Below are 16,496 nucleotides of genomic sequence, written 5' to 3' on the forward strand. Positions count from 1 at the left end.
TCTACTCCTCCCTCCTCTACTCCTCCCTCCTCTACTCCTCTACTCCTCCCTCCTCTACTCCTCTACTCCTCCCTCCTCCCTCCTCTACTCCTCCCTCCTCTACTCCTCTACTCCTCCCTCCTCTACTCCTCCCTCCTCTACTCCTCCCTCCTCTACTCCTCTACTCCTCCCTCCTCTACTCCTCTACTCCTCTACTCCTCCCTCCTCTACTCCTCTACTCCTCTACTCCTCCCTCCTCTACTCCTCCCTCCTCTACTCCTCTACTCCTCCCTCCTCCCTCCTCCCTCCTCTACTCCTCCCTCCTCTACTCCTCCCTCCTCTACTCCTCCCTCCTCTACTCCTCTACTACTCCTCTACTCCTCTACTCCTCCCTCCTCTACTCCTCTACTCCTCCCTCCTCTACTCCTCTACTCCTCTACTCCTCCCTCCTCCCTCCTCTACTCCTCCCTCCTCTACTCCTCTACTCCTCTACTCCTCCCTCCTCTACTCCTCCCTCCTCTACTCCTCCCTCCTCTACTCCTCCCTTCTCTTCTCCACCTCCCTCCTCTTCCCCTCCCTCCTCTACTCCTCCCTCCTCTACTCCTCCCTCCTCTACTCCTCCCTCCTCTACTCCTCCCTCCTCTTCCCCTCCCTCCTCTTCTTCTTCTCCACCTCCCTCCTCTACTCCTCCCTCCTCTACTCCTCCCTCCTCTTCCCCTCCCTCCTCTTCTTCTTCTCCACCTCCCTCCTCTACTCCTCCCTCCTCTACTCCTCCCTCCTCTTCCCCTCCCTCCTCTTCTTCTTCTCCACCTCCCTCCTCTACTCCTCCCTCCTCTTCTCCTGCTCTCCTCCCTTCTCTTCTCCACCCTCCTCTTCTTTTTCTTCTCCACCTCCCTCCTCTTCCCCTCCCTCCTCTTCTTCTTCTCCACCTCCCTCCTCTACTCCCCCCTCCTCTACTCCTCCCTCCTCTTCCCCACCCTCTCCCTTCTTCTTCTCCACCTCCCTCCTCTTCCCCTCCCTCCTCCTCTTCTTCTTCTCCACCTCCCTCCTCTTCTCCTCCCTCCTCCTTCCTCTTCTCCTCCCTCCTCTTCTCCTGCTCTTCTCTTGTCCTGCTCTCCTCCCTTCTCTTCTCCTCCTCCTCCTACTCTCGTCCCTTCCCTCCTCTTCTCCTCTCCTCCTCCTCCTTGTCCTCTCCTCCTCCTCCACCTGGTTTAGTGGGCCTACTAGTGGGCCTACTACTATTCAGGGTCGTGTTCACCTAACAGAAGATAACTGACAAACGGGCAGGGACTACCTGACCTTTGTCGTTTTCTATTGCAAAACATTTTTCTACGTTTTGAACTAATGACCCTGACACTGGTGTGTGGTGATGGTTGTGTGGTGGTATCAATGTTATGTTGATGAGAGAGAATATGGTCCTAGATGGGTAGATATCTGTATTTGAGTAGGTGGGGCCTGTTATGGAATATGGGTGGTGGGAGGAGCTTGGTGCCCATGAGAGGCATGTCTTTGATTCCTACCAGGTTTTTAAACCAATCACAGGACAAGATCTGCTGATGTAACCCAAATGGCGGGTGTTGTCAGATGCAGCCATGGTAACGGACCCCTGATACTTCTCCACCTCACGTCTCCATGGTAACAGACCCCGATACAAGTGGCCGAAAGGCCATTTAACATGGACAGCGCCATTGAGGACTTACACCATTTTAATGTAGTTAAATAAATTAAGTTGGAGTCCAACCGGGTCATCAGGAGGAATCAGCCAATCGCGAAGAAGAAAATGTACTACTTCAAAATGGCCCTGCTCACCTATCATGGCACAGATACAAAGTGGAGTCATCTATCTATCTCTATGGGGTTCTCCAACCCTGTTCTTGGAGTCCTACTGTCTTGTAGGTATTTGCTCCAACCCTGATCTACCTGATATTAATAATTAGCTGGTTGATAAGCTGAATCAGGTCAGTTACAACTGGGGTTGGAGTTAAAACCTACGGTAGGGTCTCTCTCCAGGAACAGGGTTGGAGTTAAAACCTACAGGAGGGTATCTCCAGGAACAGGGTCGGAGTTAAAACCTACAGGAGGGTCTCTCCAGGACCAGGGTTGGAGTTAAAACCTACAGGAGGGTATCTCCAGGAACAGGGTTGGAGTTAAAATCTATAGGAGGGTCTCTCTCCAGGAACAGGGTTGGAGTTAAAACCTACAGGAGGGTATCTCCAGGAACAGGGTTGGAGTTAAAACCTACAGGAGGGTCTCTCCAGGACCAGGGTTGGAGTTAAAACCTACAGGAGGGAATCTCCAGGACCAGGGTTGGAGTTAAAACCTACAGGAGGGAATCTCCAGGACCAGGGTTGGAGTTAAAACCTACAGGAGGGAATCTCCAGGACCAGGGTTGGAGTTAAAACCTACAGGAGGGTCTCTCTCCAGGACCAGGGTTGGAGTTAAAACCTACAGGAGGGTCTCTCTCCAGGACCAGGGTTGGAGTTAAAACCTACAGGAGGGTCTCTCTCCAGGAACAGGGTTGGAGACCCTTGTTCTAGATCCTCCATTAAAATATTGTATTTTTATGAACCTATTTAAAAACAACGAGAAGAATCGAGGAGGAGGTGGTGATTGTCTAGACCTAGGGGTTCTCATTCGTTCCTACTTCTTGTACGTTTTTTTTTTTTTTGCCCAGCTACACAGCTGATTCAAATCATCAAAGCTTGATGATGAGTTGGTCATTTGAATCGGCTGTGTTGCGCTAGAACCCAAACCGTACACCCGGGAGGGGAGAAAGTAGGAACGAATGAGAGCCCCTAGGTCTAGAAGGGATACCGCTTTTATCAAAATGTAGTTTTCGAAGCAGGTTGGAAGAATTAACGTAGCAGGCTGGGAGAATTAGGTTAAATTACTTTGGACTTCAATTTCACAAGCTGTATCCCATCTAGACATGACTGTAGATGTGGTTGTTCTTGATGAGTAGACGCCATCTTGTATGGATTTTGTTTTGTTGCCCCCCCCCATAACGGTATGTTTTTAAATCATGTTAAACTGTTGAGGAGATCAGTGGAAATAAAAATGTGAAAATAAAATTTCTACATCCGGAGAATCCTGCAGCATTCTTTGGTTTTGTTATGGGTGCCTCGGTAAATCTGTAAATGCCTCGGTAAACCGGTAAATGCCTCGGTAAATCTGTAAATGCCTCGGTAAATCGGTAAATGCCTCGGTAAATCTGTAAATGCCTCGGTAAATCTGTAAATGCCTCGGTAAATCGGTAAATGCCTCGGTAAATCTGTAAATGCCTCGGTAAACCGGTAAATGCCTCGGTAAATCTGTAAATGCCTCGGTAAATCTGTAAATGCCTCGGTAAATCGGTAAATGCCTCGGTAAATCTGTAAATGCCTCGGTAAATCTGTAAATGCCTCGGTAAATCTGTAAATGCCTCGGTAAATCTGTAAATGCCTCGCTAGGCAGTCATTTGTGACAAAACAAAGCCATGTTTTATTAATTGATTCTATAAATCAGAGAATCTTTATTCCCGAGTTGACATTTGTTTACCATTATTTGACAAGTAATTATGTTAAGTCAATTATGGTCTCTTACAAATTAGCCCTGAGTTAAAGATTCAACGTCAAATATACGAAATACCAAACACTAGTATTCTTCAAAACAAACACATTATTCAGTAAAGACGGTTAGCCACCAGGGGGCGCTGTTGTATTGGCTTTGACTGGTGGGCATGTTGGGCCCACATGGACAATAACTCCACATGGAGTTATTTATAAAAGATACATTTTGTTTTAGCAAAGCATCTTATCTACTACCATCTCCTGAGGCATGATTTATGGTGCCATGACATCCACCATATTTGTTCAAGTAGAGTGGATGGAACACAGTGGGGTGGTGTACCTAATAAACTGGCCAGTGAGTGTATACAATAGGGTGGTGTACCTAATAAACTGGCTAGTGAGTGTATACAATCTGTAGAATATCATATACAATAGGGTGGTGTACCTAATAAACTGGCTAGTGAGTGTATACAATCTGTAGAATATTATATACAATAGGATGGTGTACCTAATAAACTGGCCAGTGAGTGTATACAATAGGGTGGTGTACCTAATAAATGGGCCAGTGAGTGTATACAATCTGTAGAATATTATATACAATAGGATGGTGTACCTAATAAACTGGCCAGTGAGTGTATACAATAGGATGGTGGGCCTAATATACTGGCCAGTGAGTGTATACAATAGGATGGTGCGCCTAATAAACTGGCCAGTGAGTGTATACAATCTGTAGAATATTCCAAATACTGCACAAATAAGTCAGGAGTCCAGGTTTAGCAAAGGAACTGCCTTTATTAGACGTTAAGTATTGACTCAACAAGCACTGTGACATTGTCTCTTATGACAAGAAGCTTGCAACCAGCTATATAGAGTAAAATGCAATAGTCTGTTAATAGTTTTTTGTTATATATATATATATATATATCCAGTACGCTTCTAAAGTTTGGACACAACTACTAATTCAAGGGTTTTCCTTTATTTTTTAAAACTATTTTCTACGTTGTAGAATAATAATGAAGACATCAAAACTATGAAATAACACATGGAATCATGTAGTAACCAAAAAAGTGTTAAACTAATTTATTTAACCTTTTATTTAAGTAGGCAAGTCAGTTAAGAACAAATTCGTATTTACAATGACGGCCTACACCGGCCAAATCCCCTCCCCTAACCCGAATGATGCTGAGACAATTTTGCGCCGCCCTATGGGATTCCCGATCACGGCCGGGTTGTGATACAGCCCGGGATCGAACCAGGGTCTGTAGTGAAGCCTCTATCACTGAGATGCAGTGCCTTAGATTTCTGTGCCAGATTCTTCAAAGTAGCCACCCTTCTCTCAAACAGCTTCACCTGGAATGCTTTTCCAACAGTCTTGAAGGAGTTCCCACATATGCTGAGCACTTGTTGGCTGCTTTTCCTTTGCTCTTTTTTAAATATATTTTTTTATATCACCTTTTTTTAACCAGGTAGGCCAGTTGAGAACAAGTTCTCATTTACAACTGCGACCTGGCCAAGATAAAGCAAAGCAGTGCGACAAAAACAACAGAGTTACACATGGAATAAACAAAAGTACAGTCAATAACACAATAGAAATATCTGTATATACAGTGTGTGCAAAATGAGGTAAGGAGGTAAGGCAATAAATAAATACAATTTATCAATTAACACGGGAGTGACAGATGAGCAGATGACGATGTGCAAGTAGAAATACTAGTGTGCAAAGAGCAGGAAAAATAAAATATGGGGATGAGGTAGTTGGTTGGATGGGCTATTTACAGATGGGCTGTGTACAGCTGCAGCGATCGGTAAGCTGCTCTGACAGCCGATGCTTGAAGTCAGTGAGGGAGATACGAGTCTCCAACTTCAGTGATTGTTTTGCAATTTGTTCCAGTCGTTGGCAGCAGAGAACTGGAAGGAAAAGCGGCCAAAGCAGGTGTTGGTTTTGGGGGTGACCAGTGAAATATACCTGCTAGAGCGTGTGCAATGGGTGGGTGTTGCTATGGTGACCTGTGAGCTGAGATAAGGCAGAGCTTTACCTAGCAAAGACTTATAGATGACCTGGAGCCAGTGGGTTTGGCGACAAATATGTAGCGATGGCCAGCCAACGAGAGCATACAGGTCGCAGTGGTGGGTCGTATATGGGGCTTTGGTGACAAAATGGATGACACTGTGATAGACTGCATCCAATTTGCTGAATAGAGTGTTGGAGGCTAATTCGTAAATGACATCGCCGAAGTCAAGGATTGGCGGGACAGTCAGTTTTACGAGGGTATGTTTGGCAGCATGAGTGAAGGAGGCTTTTTTGCGAAATAGGAAGCTGATTCTAGATTTAATTTTGGATTGGAGATGTTTAATATGAGTCTGGAAGGAGAGTTTACAGTCTAACCAGACACCTAGGTATTTGTAGTTGTCCACGTATTCTAAATCAGAACCGTCCGGAGTAGTGATGCTGGACGGGCGGGCAGGTGCAGGCAGCAATCGGTTGAAGAGCATGCATTTAGTTTTACTTGCGTTTAAGAGCAGTTTAGGCCACGGAAGGAGTGTTGTATGGCGTTGAAGCTCGGTTGGAGGTTTGTTAACACAGTGTCCAAAGAGGGGCCAGATCTATACAGAATGGTGTCGTCTGCGTAGAGGTGGATCAGAGAATCACCAGCAGCAAGAGCTACAGTGGGGCAAAAAAAGTATTTAGTCAGCCACCAATTGTGCAAGTTCTCCCACTTAAAAAGATGAGCCCTGTAATTTTCATCATAGGTACACTTCAACTATGACAGACAAAATGAGAAGAAAAAAAACCCAGAAAATCACATTGTAGGATTTTTAATGAATTTATTTGCAAATTATGGTGGAAAATATCTATTTGGTCAATAACAAAAGTTTATCTAAATACTTTGTTGTATACCCTTTGTTGGCAATGACAGAGGTCAAACGTTTTCTGCAAGTCTTCACAAGGTTTACACACACTGTTGCTGGTATTTTGGCCCATTCCTCTATGCAGATCTCCTCTAGAGCAGTGATGTTTTGGGGCTGTTGCTGGGCAACACGGACTTTCAACTCCTTCCAAAGATTTTCTATGGGGTTGAGATCTGGAGACTGGCTAGGCCACTCCAAGACCTTGAAATGCTTCTTACGAAGCCACTCCTTCGTTGCCCGGTGGGTGTGTTTGGGATCATTGTCATGCTGAAAGACCCAGTCACGTTTCCTCTTCAATGCCCTTGCTGATGGAAGAAGGTTTTCACTCAAAATCTCACGATACATGGCCCCATTCATTCTTTAATTTACACAGATCAGTCGTCCTGGTCCCTTTGCAGACAAACAAAGCACGATGTTTCCACACCCATGCTTCACAGTAGGTATGGTGTTCTTTGGATGCAACTCAGCATTCTTTGTCCTCCAAACACGACGAGTTGAGTTTTTACCAAAAAGTTATATTTTGGTTTCATCTGACCATATGACATTCTCCCAATCTTCTACTGGATCATCCAAATGCTCTCTAGCAAACTTCAGACGGGCCTGGACATGTACTGGCTTAAGCAGGGGGACACGTCTGGCACTGCAGTATTTGAGTCCCTGGCGGCGTAGTGTGTTACTGATGGTAGGCTTTGTTACTTTAGTCCCAGCTCTCTGCAGGTCATTCACTAGGTCCCCCCGTGTGGTTCTGGGATTTTTGCTCACCGTTCTTGTGATCATTTTGACCCCACGGGTGAGATTTTGCGTGGAGCCCCAGATCGAGGGAGGTTATCAGTGGTCTTGTATGTCTTCCATTTCCTAATAATTGCTTCCACAGTTGATTTCTTCAAACCAAGCTGCTTACCTATTGCAGATTCAGTCTTCCCAGCCTGGTGCAGGTCTACAATTTTGTTTCTGGTGTCCTTTGACAGCTCTTTGGTCTTGGCCATAGTGGAGTTTGGAGTGTGACTGTTTGAGGTTGTGGACAGGTGTCTTTTATACTGATAACAAGTTCAAACAGGTGCCATTAATACAGGTAATGAGTGGAGGACAGAGGAGCCTCTTAAAGAAGAAGTTACAGGTCTGCGAGAGCCAGAAATGTGCTTGTTTGTAGGTGACCAAATACTTATTTTCCACCATAATTTGCAAATAAATTCATAAACAATCCTACAATGTGATTTTCTGGATTTTTTTTCTCATTTTGTTTGTCATAGTTGAAGTGTACCTATGATGAAAATTACAGGCCTCTCTCATATTTTTATGTGGGAGAACTTGCACAATTGGTGGCTGACTAGATAATTTTTTGCCCACACATGCAGAGATCATCCGTTCATTTGGATTCATCAGCCCAAAGGACAGATTTCCACCGGTTGAATGTCCATTGCTCGTGTTTCTTGGCTCAAGCAAGTCTCTTCTTATTGGTGTCCTTTAGTAGTGGTTTGCAGCAATTCGACCACGAAAGCCTGAATCACGCAGTCTCCTCTGAACAGTTGATGTTGAGATGTGTCTGTTACTTGAACTCTGTGAAACATTTATTTGGGCTGTAATTTCTGAGGCTGGTAATTCTAATGAACTTATCCTCTGCAGCAGAGGTAACTCTGGGTCTTCCTTTCCTGTGGCGGTCCTCATGAGAGACAGTTTCATCACAGCGCTTGATGGTTTTTGCGACTGCACCTGAAGAAACTTTCAAAGTTCTTGAAATTTTCCTAATTGACTGACCTTCATGTCTTAAAGTGATGGACTGTCGTTTCTCTTTGCTTATTTGAGCTGTTCATGCCATAATATGGATTTGGTATTTTACCAAATAGGGATATCTTCTGTACCAACCCTACCTAGTCACAACAAAACTGATTGGCTCAAACACATTAAGAAGGAAAGAAATTCCACATATTAACTGTTAACACACACCTGTTGATTAAAATGCATTCCAGGTGACTACCTCATACCCCTGGTTGAGAGAATGCCAAAGCTGTCATCAAGGCAAAGTGTGGCAACTTTGAAGAAGCTCAAATATAAAATATATTTTGATTTGTTTAACACTTTTTTGGTTACTACATGATTCCATAATGTGTTATTTCATAGTTTTGATGTCTTCACTATTATTCTACAATGTAGAAAATTGTACAAATAAATAAAAAATAACCCTTGGGTGTCCAAACTTTTGACTGGTACTGTATATACGTAAAAGGCAATACGCTTGATGTGTAATCCGTGCATGCTACAATAGAATGCCTACTATACGTAAGAGCATCACACGCACACACACATTGCCAAGAATCCACGCTCAGTACACACACACATTGGCATGCATGCACACACAGTGCGCACACACACACACAGACACACACACACACATTGACACGAATCCACGCTCAGTACACACACACACATTGGTATGCATGCACGCACAGTGCACACACACACAAACACACCTCTGCCCACTAGACATCTGATATTTGCTTTCCAGCTAAGTGGGCAAAGAACTCTCTCTCCATGCCTCAGGGACAACAAGGCAGAGAACTCTCTCTCTGTGCCTCAGGGACAACAAGGCAGAGAACTCTCTCTGTGCCTCAGGGACAACAAAGCAGAGAACTCTCTCTCCATGCCTCAGGGACAACAAGGCAGAGAACTCTCTCTCTATGCCTCAGGGACAACAAGGCAGAGAACTCTCTCACACACACACTGACACACAGGCACACACACACACACACACACACACACATACACACACGCACACACACACAAACCCTGACACGCGCACACACACACACACACACCCTGACACACACACTGACACACACACACACACTGACACACACACTGACACACACACTGACATGCACACACACTGACACACACACACGCACACGCACACACACACACTGACGCACACACACACTGACACGCACACACACTGACACGCACACACACACACACACTGACACGCACACACACTGACATGCACACACACTGACACGCACACACACTGACATGCACACACACTGACACGCACACACACACACACACACACACACACACACACACACACACACACACACACACACACACACACACACACACACACACACACACACACACACACACACACACACACCCACCCACCCACCCACCCACCCACTGACAGGCACACAGCAGGCAGCGTTACACTGTGTTTTCAACAGATGGGGATAGACTGGTATGTACTGTACGATATTATACTGAAACCGATGTCACCACTATCATTAGTAAATTGTTAATTAATGCTAAGTTAAAGCCTCTTTAGTGTCCAAGCAGTGGTTTGGTGGAGGATAAACACAGTTTACACACCTTATTGACATTTTGTTTTGTTTAGTTGCAAGCATAATATAATATAATACTATTTATCACGGAAAAATGCTTTGAAAATATAAGGAGAGTTACTTTATTCAACACGAAATGCCATCAGCGTTTACGCATCTAGTTATTTATTTAGAACCACTACAGCTACAAATTACAAATACAAGAGTTGTAGCAGCATAGATATGTGATGTACTTCCAAGACCATGCATTTCAGTGAGTTCTATTTCTAAATGTCGGTGTGTGTGAAAGAGTGTGAGTGTGCGTGAAAGAGTGTGTGTGAAAGAGTGTGTGTGAAAGAGTGTGCGTGAGAGAGTGTGTGTGTGAGAGAGTGTGTGTGTGAGAGAGTGTGTGTGTGAGAGTGTGTGTGTGAGAGAGTGTGTGTGTCTGAGAGTGTGTGTGAGAGAGTGTGTGTGCGTGTGAGAGAGTGTGTGTGCGTGTGAGAGAGTGTGTGTGTGTCTGAGAGTGTAAAAGTGTGAGGGGTCTTGTGGCCGGGTCTCTTCAGAGTAGCAGAGTTGATACAGGCAAGGAGAAGGCTGCATCCCAAATGGCCCCCTATTCCCTATATAGTGCACTACTATAGACCAGAGCCCTATTCCCTATATAGTGCACTACTTTAGACCAGAGCCCTATTCCCTATATAGTGCACTACTATAGACCAGAGCCCTATTCCCTATATAGTGCACTACTATAGACCAGAACTCTATTCCCTATATAGTGCACTACTTTAGACCAGAGCCATATTCCCTATATAGTGCACTACTATAGACCAGAGCCCTATTCCCTATATAGTGCACTACTATAGACCAGAACCCTATTCCCTATATAGTGCACTACTATAGACCAGAGCCCTATTCCCTATATAGTGCACTACTATAGACCAGAGCCCTATTCCCTATATAGTGCACTACTATAGACCAGAACCCTATTCCCTATATAGTGCACTACTTTAGACCAGAGCCCTATACCACCCTATTCCCTATATTGTGCACTACTTTAGACCAGAGCCCTATTCCCTATATAGTGCACTACTATAGACCAGAGCCCTATTCCCTATATAGTGCACTACTTTTTGCACATATGGCTCTGGTAGAAGGTAGTGCACTATGCAGGAAATAGGTGTCCATTTGAGATGCATCTGAGGAGGAGAGTTCAGAGCCCTGGGAACAGAGGTGGTAGTAGATAGACCTCCGGGGCGGTGGTAGTAGTTAGACCTCTGGGGCGATGGTAGTAGTTAGACCTCTGGGGTGGTGGTAGTAGATAGACCTCTGGGGTGGTGGTAGTAGTTAGACCTCTGGGGTGGTGGTAGTAGATAGACCTCTGGGGTGGTGGTAGTAGTTAGACCTCTGGGGTGGTGGTAGTAGATAGACCTCTGGGGTGGTGGTAGTAGTTAGACCTCTGGGGTGGTGGTAGTAGATAGACCTCTGGGGTGGTGGTAGTAGATAGACCTCTGGGGTGGTGGTAGTAGATAGACCTCTGGGGTGGTGGTAGTAGTTAGACCTCTGGGGTGGTGGTAGTAGATAGACCTCTGGGGTGGTGGTAGTAGTTAGACCTCTGGGGTGGTGGTAGTAGTTAGACCTCTGGGGCGGTGGTAGTAGATAGACCTCTGGGGTGGTGGTAGTAGATAGACCTCTGGGGTGGTGGTAGTAGATAGACCTCTGGGGTGGTGGTAGTAGATAGACCTCTGGGGTGGTGGTAGTAGTTAGACCTCTGGGGTGGTGGTAGTAGATAGACCTCTGGGGTGGTGGTAGTAGTTAGACCTCTGGGGTGGTGGTAGTAGATAGACCTCTGGGGTGGTGGTAGTAGTTAGACCTCTGGGGTGGTGGTAGTAGATAGACCTCTGGGGTGGTGGTAGTAGTTAGACCTCTGGGGTGGTGGTAGTAGTTAGACCTCTGGGGCGGTGGTAGTAGATAGACCTCTGGGGTGGTGGTAGTAGATAGACCTCTGGGGTGGTGGTAGTAGATAGACCTCTGGGGTGGTGGTAGTAGATAGACCTCTGGGGTGGTGGTAGTAGATAGACCTCTGGGGTGGTGGTAGTAGATAGACCTCTGGGGTGGTGGTAGTAGATAGACCTCAGGGGTGGTGGTAGTAGATAGACCTCCGGGGCGATGGTAGTAGATAGACCTCCCGGGCGGTGGTAGTAGTTAGACCTCTGGGGCGGTGGTAGTAGATAGACCTCTGGGGCGGTGGTAGTAGTTAGACCTCCGGGGCGGTGGTAGTAGATAGACCTCCGGGGCGGTGGTAGTGATGATGTAGAGATGCGTGGGTTCCTCTAGCAGGAGTCCATGGCCTGACAGATCTGAGCAAACACCTCTTCAGGAGACCTCTCTGCATCAATCTGGGGGCAAAACACATGAAACAAACAAAGATTAGGATTCAATGCAAGGCACCTTTTAACCTCTTGAATAATAGGGCAACATTTAGATTTCTGCCGAAACAGACCCTAAAGTAATTATTTTTTAATGAAAATAAACATAAACGATAACTGTTGATGTTTCATAATTTTAGAAAGGTCTGGAACTCACCTTCTGGTCAAAATAGTTATATTCACTTTTTAGGACACAAGCTCAAGTACAAATATGAAGAAAATATTAATTAAATATGGGATAATAGGGCATGAAATGACTTACTTTAAGATTTCACATTTCTTATAACTGTAAAATAAACATGATACTACTTAGTGACTGTACACTATTGGCGCTATTTCATATTAACAGAGAATATTTTTCATGTTGAGAGCTCTATATCCAACTAAGGATGACTGTGTCTCGCTCTGCGTGGCCGATGTGAGCAAAACATTTAAACGGGTTAACAATCACAAGGCCAGAATACCAGGTTCTCAAAGCATACACAGACCAGCTGGCAATTGTCTTCATTCATCTTTCCTTGTCCCAACATGTTTCAAGCTGAACACCATTGTCCCTGTTCCCAAGGTAACCTAGCTACTGTAAATGACTATCGCACCGTAGCATCACATCTGTAATTATGAAGTGTTTTGAAAGGCTGGTCATGTCTCACATCAACACCATTATCCCAGACAACCAGGACCCACTCCAATTCACATACCGCCCCAACAGATCCACAGATGACGCAATCTCAATCACACTCCACACTGCCCTTTCCCACCTGGACAACCGGGGACATAACTACGTGAGAATGCTGTTCATCGACTACAGCTCAGCGTTCAACACCATAGTGCCCTCAAAGCTCATCACTAAGCTAAGGACCCTGGGACTAAACACCTCCCTCTGCAACTGGATCCTGGACTTCCTGACGGGCCACCCCCAGGTGGTGAGGTTAGGTAGCAACACATCTGCCACGCTGATCCTCAACATGGGGGCCTCTCAGGGGTGTGTGCTTAGTTTCACCCATGACTGCGTGGCCACGAACAACTCCAACACCATCATCAAGTTTGCTGACGACACAACAGTGGTAGGCCTGATCACCGACTGCGATGAGACATGCTGGTTAAGTGTGCCTTTAATTCTAAATAAATCAGAAAGTGTCACCTGCAAAGCACCGCCACAACATCACACCTCCTCCTCCATGCTTCACAGCAGGAACCACACATGCGGAGACCATCCGTTCCCCTACTCTGTGTCTCACAAAGAGACAGCAGTTGGAACCAAAAATCTAAAATTTTGACTGATCAGAACTAAGGACAGATTTCCACCGGTCTGTCTATTTTACTGCTGCTGTTTAATTATTTGTTACTTTTATTTTCTATTTTTTACTTAACACTTATTTCTAAAGCATTGTTGGTTAATAAGGGCTCGTAAGTAAGCACTGTAAGGTATATACATACACCTGTTGTATTCAGCATTTCACTGTAAGGTCTACTACACCTGTTGTATTCAGCATTTCACTGTAAGGTCTACTACACCTGTTGTATTCAGCATTTCACTGTAAGGTCTACTTCACCTGTTGTATTCAGCATTTCACTGTAAGGTCTACTACACCTGTTGTATTCAGCATTTCACTGTAAGGTCTACTACACCTGTTGTATTCAGCATTTCACTGTAAGGTCTACTACACCTGTTGTATTCAGCATTTCACTGTAAGGTCTACTACACCTGTTGTATTCAGCATTTCACTGTAAGGTCTACTACACCTGTTGTATTCAGCATTTCACTGTGAGGTCTACTACACCTGTTGTATTCAGCATTTCACTGTGAGGTCTACTACAACTGTTGTATTCAGCATTTCACTGTAAGGTCTACTACACCTGTTGTATTCAGCATTTCACTGTAAGGTCTACTACACCTGTTGTATTCAGCATTTCACTGTAAGGTCTACTACACCTGTTGTATTCAGCATTTCACTGTAAGGTACAGTTCCTTGCGAAAGTATTCGGCCCCCTTGAACTTTGCGACCTTTTGCCACATTTCAGGCTTCAAACATAAAGATATAAAACTGTATTTTTTTGTGAAGAATCAACACAACAACAAGTGGGACACAATCATGAAGTGGAACGACATTTATTGGATATTTCAAACTTTTTTAACAAATCAAAAACTGAAAAATTGGGCGTGGAAAATTATTCAGCCCCTTTACTTTCAGTGCAGCAAACTCTCTCCAGAAGTTCAGTGAGGATCTCTGAATGATCCAATGTTGACCTAAATGACTAATGATGATAAATACAATCCACCTGTGTGTAATCAAGTCTCCGTATAAATGCACCTGCACTGTGATAGTCCCAGAGGTCCGTTAAAAGCGCAGAGAGCATCATGAAGAACAAGGAACACACCAGGCAGGTCCGAGATACTGTTGTGAAGAAGTTTAAAGCCGGATTTGGATACAAAAAGATTTCCCAAGCTTTAAACATCCCAAGGAGCACTGTGCAAGCGATAATATTGAAATGGAAAGAGTATCAGACCACTGCAAATCTACCAAGACCTGGCCGTCCCTCTTTCAGCTCATACAAGGAGAAGAATGATCAGAGATGCAGCCAAGAGGCCCATGATCACTCTGGATGAACTGCAGAGATCTACAGCTGAGGTGGGAGACTCTGTCCATAGGACAACAATCAGTCGTATATTGCACAAATCTGGCCTTTATGGAAGAGTGGCAAGAAGAAAGCCATTTCTTAAAGATATCCATAAAAAGTGTCGTTTAAAGTTTGCCACAAGCCACCTGGGAGACACACCAAACATGTGGAAGAAGGTGCTCTGGTCAGATGAAACCAAAATTGAACTTTTTGGCAACAATGCAAAACGTTATGTTTGGCGTAAAAGCAACACAGCTCATCACCCTGAACACACCATGCCCACTGTCAAACATGGTGGTGGCAGCATCATGGTTTGGGCCTGCTTTTCTTCAGCAGGGACAGGGAAGATGGTTAAAATTGATGGGAAGATGGATGGAGCCAAATACAGGACCATTCTGGAAGAAAACCTGATGGAGTCTGCAAAAGACCTGAGACTGGGACGGAGATTTGTCTTCCAACAAGACAATGATCCAAAACATAAAGCAAAATCTACAATGGAATGGTTCAAAAATAAACATATCCAGGTGTTAGAATGGCCAAGTCAAAGTCCAGACCTGAATCCAATCGAGAATCTGTGGAAAGAACTGAAAACTGCTGTTCACAAATGCTCTCCATCCAACCTCACTGAGCTCGAGCTGTTTTGCAAGGTGGAATGGGAAAACATTTCAGTCTCTCGATGTGCAAAACTGATAGAGACATACCCCAAGCGACTTACAGCTGTAATCGCAGCAAAAGGTGACGCTACAAAGTATTAACTTAAGGGGGCTGAATAATTTTGCACGCCCAATTTTTCAGTTTTTGATTTGTTAAAAAAGTTTGAAATATCCAATAAATGTCGTTCCACTTCATGATTGTGTCCCACTTGTTGTTGATTCTTCCCAAAAAAATACAGTTTTATATCTTTATGTTTGAAGCCTGAAATGTGGCAAAAGGTCGCAAAGTTCAAGGGGGCCGAATACTTTCGCAAGGCACTGTATGTTGGTGTAGAAGCTCGGTAGCTGTCAGAAATGTGCTTCTACACCTGCATTGCTTGCTTGTTTGGGGTTTTAGGCTGGGTTTCTGTACAGCACTTTGTGACATCAGCAGATGTAAGAAGGGCTTTATAAATACATTTGATTGATTGCTTATGGCCTTATAGAGTTGGTTGAGAGCGGTCTTAATGCCAGCATCGCTTTGTGGTGGTAAATAGATGGCTACGAATAATACAGATGGGAACTCTCTTGGTGGATAGTGTGGTCTACAGCTTATCATGAGATACTCTACCTCGAGCAATACCTCGAGACTTCTTTAATATTAGACATCGCGAACCAGCTGTTATTGACAAAAGGACACACACCACCACCCCTAGTCTTACCAGAGGTAGCATCTCTGTTCTGCCGGTGCATAGAAAATCTCGCCAGCTCAATATTGTCCGTTTCTTCATTCAGCCACGTCTTGGAGAAACATAAGATGTTACAGTTTCTATTGTCCCATTGGTAGGATAATCTTAATAGCAGGTCATCAATTTTATTTTCTAACGATTGCACGTTAGCAAGCAGAATGGAAGGCATTGAAAGTTTACTCGCTCCGCTACGGATTCTCAGAAGGATCCCCGATCTGCGTCCCCTTTTCCGGCATCTTTTCTTCACGCAGAAGGCATGGATCTGGGCTTGTTCCAGGGAAAGGAGTGGATCTGGGCCTGTTCCAGGGAAAGGAGTGGA

At 44.8% G+C, this 16,496-nt stretch overlaps 1 protein-coding gene across 1 annotated transcript in view; it reads right to left on the minus strand.

Moving 5' to 3' along the window:
* Positions 1-11,574: 11,574 nt before the first annotated feature.
* The window catches only part of ak5 (adenylate kinase 5), a 149,090-nt gene continuing 144,168 nt past the window's right edge, over positions 11,575-16,496 (minus strand). Inside the window, exon 14 of the mRNA XM_036966543.1 lies at positions 11,575-12,147. Within this exon, the coding sequence (XP_036822438.1) occupies positions 12,082-12,147 (66 nt within the window). The 3' untranslated portion in view covers positions 11,575-12,081. The remainder of the gene's footprint in view (positions 12,148-16,496) is intronic.

The sequence above is a fragment of the Oncorhynchus mykiss genome, chromosome 28 (genome assembly GCF_013265735.2).
Source record: "Oncorhynchus mykiss isolate Arlee chromosome 28, USDA_OmykA_1.1, whole genome shotgun sequence".
Taxonomy (NCBI): domain Eukaryota; kingdom Metazoa; phylum Chordata; class Actinopteri; order Salmoniformes; family Salmonidae; genus Oncorhynchus; species Oncorhynchus mykiss.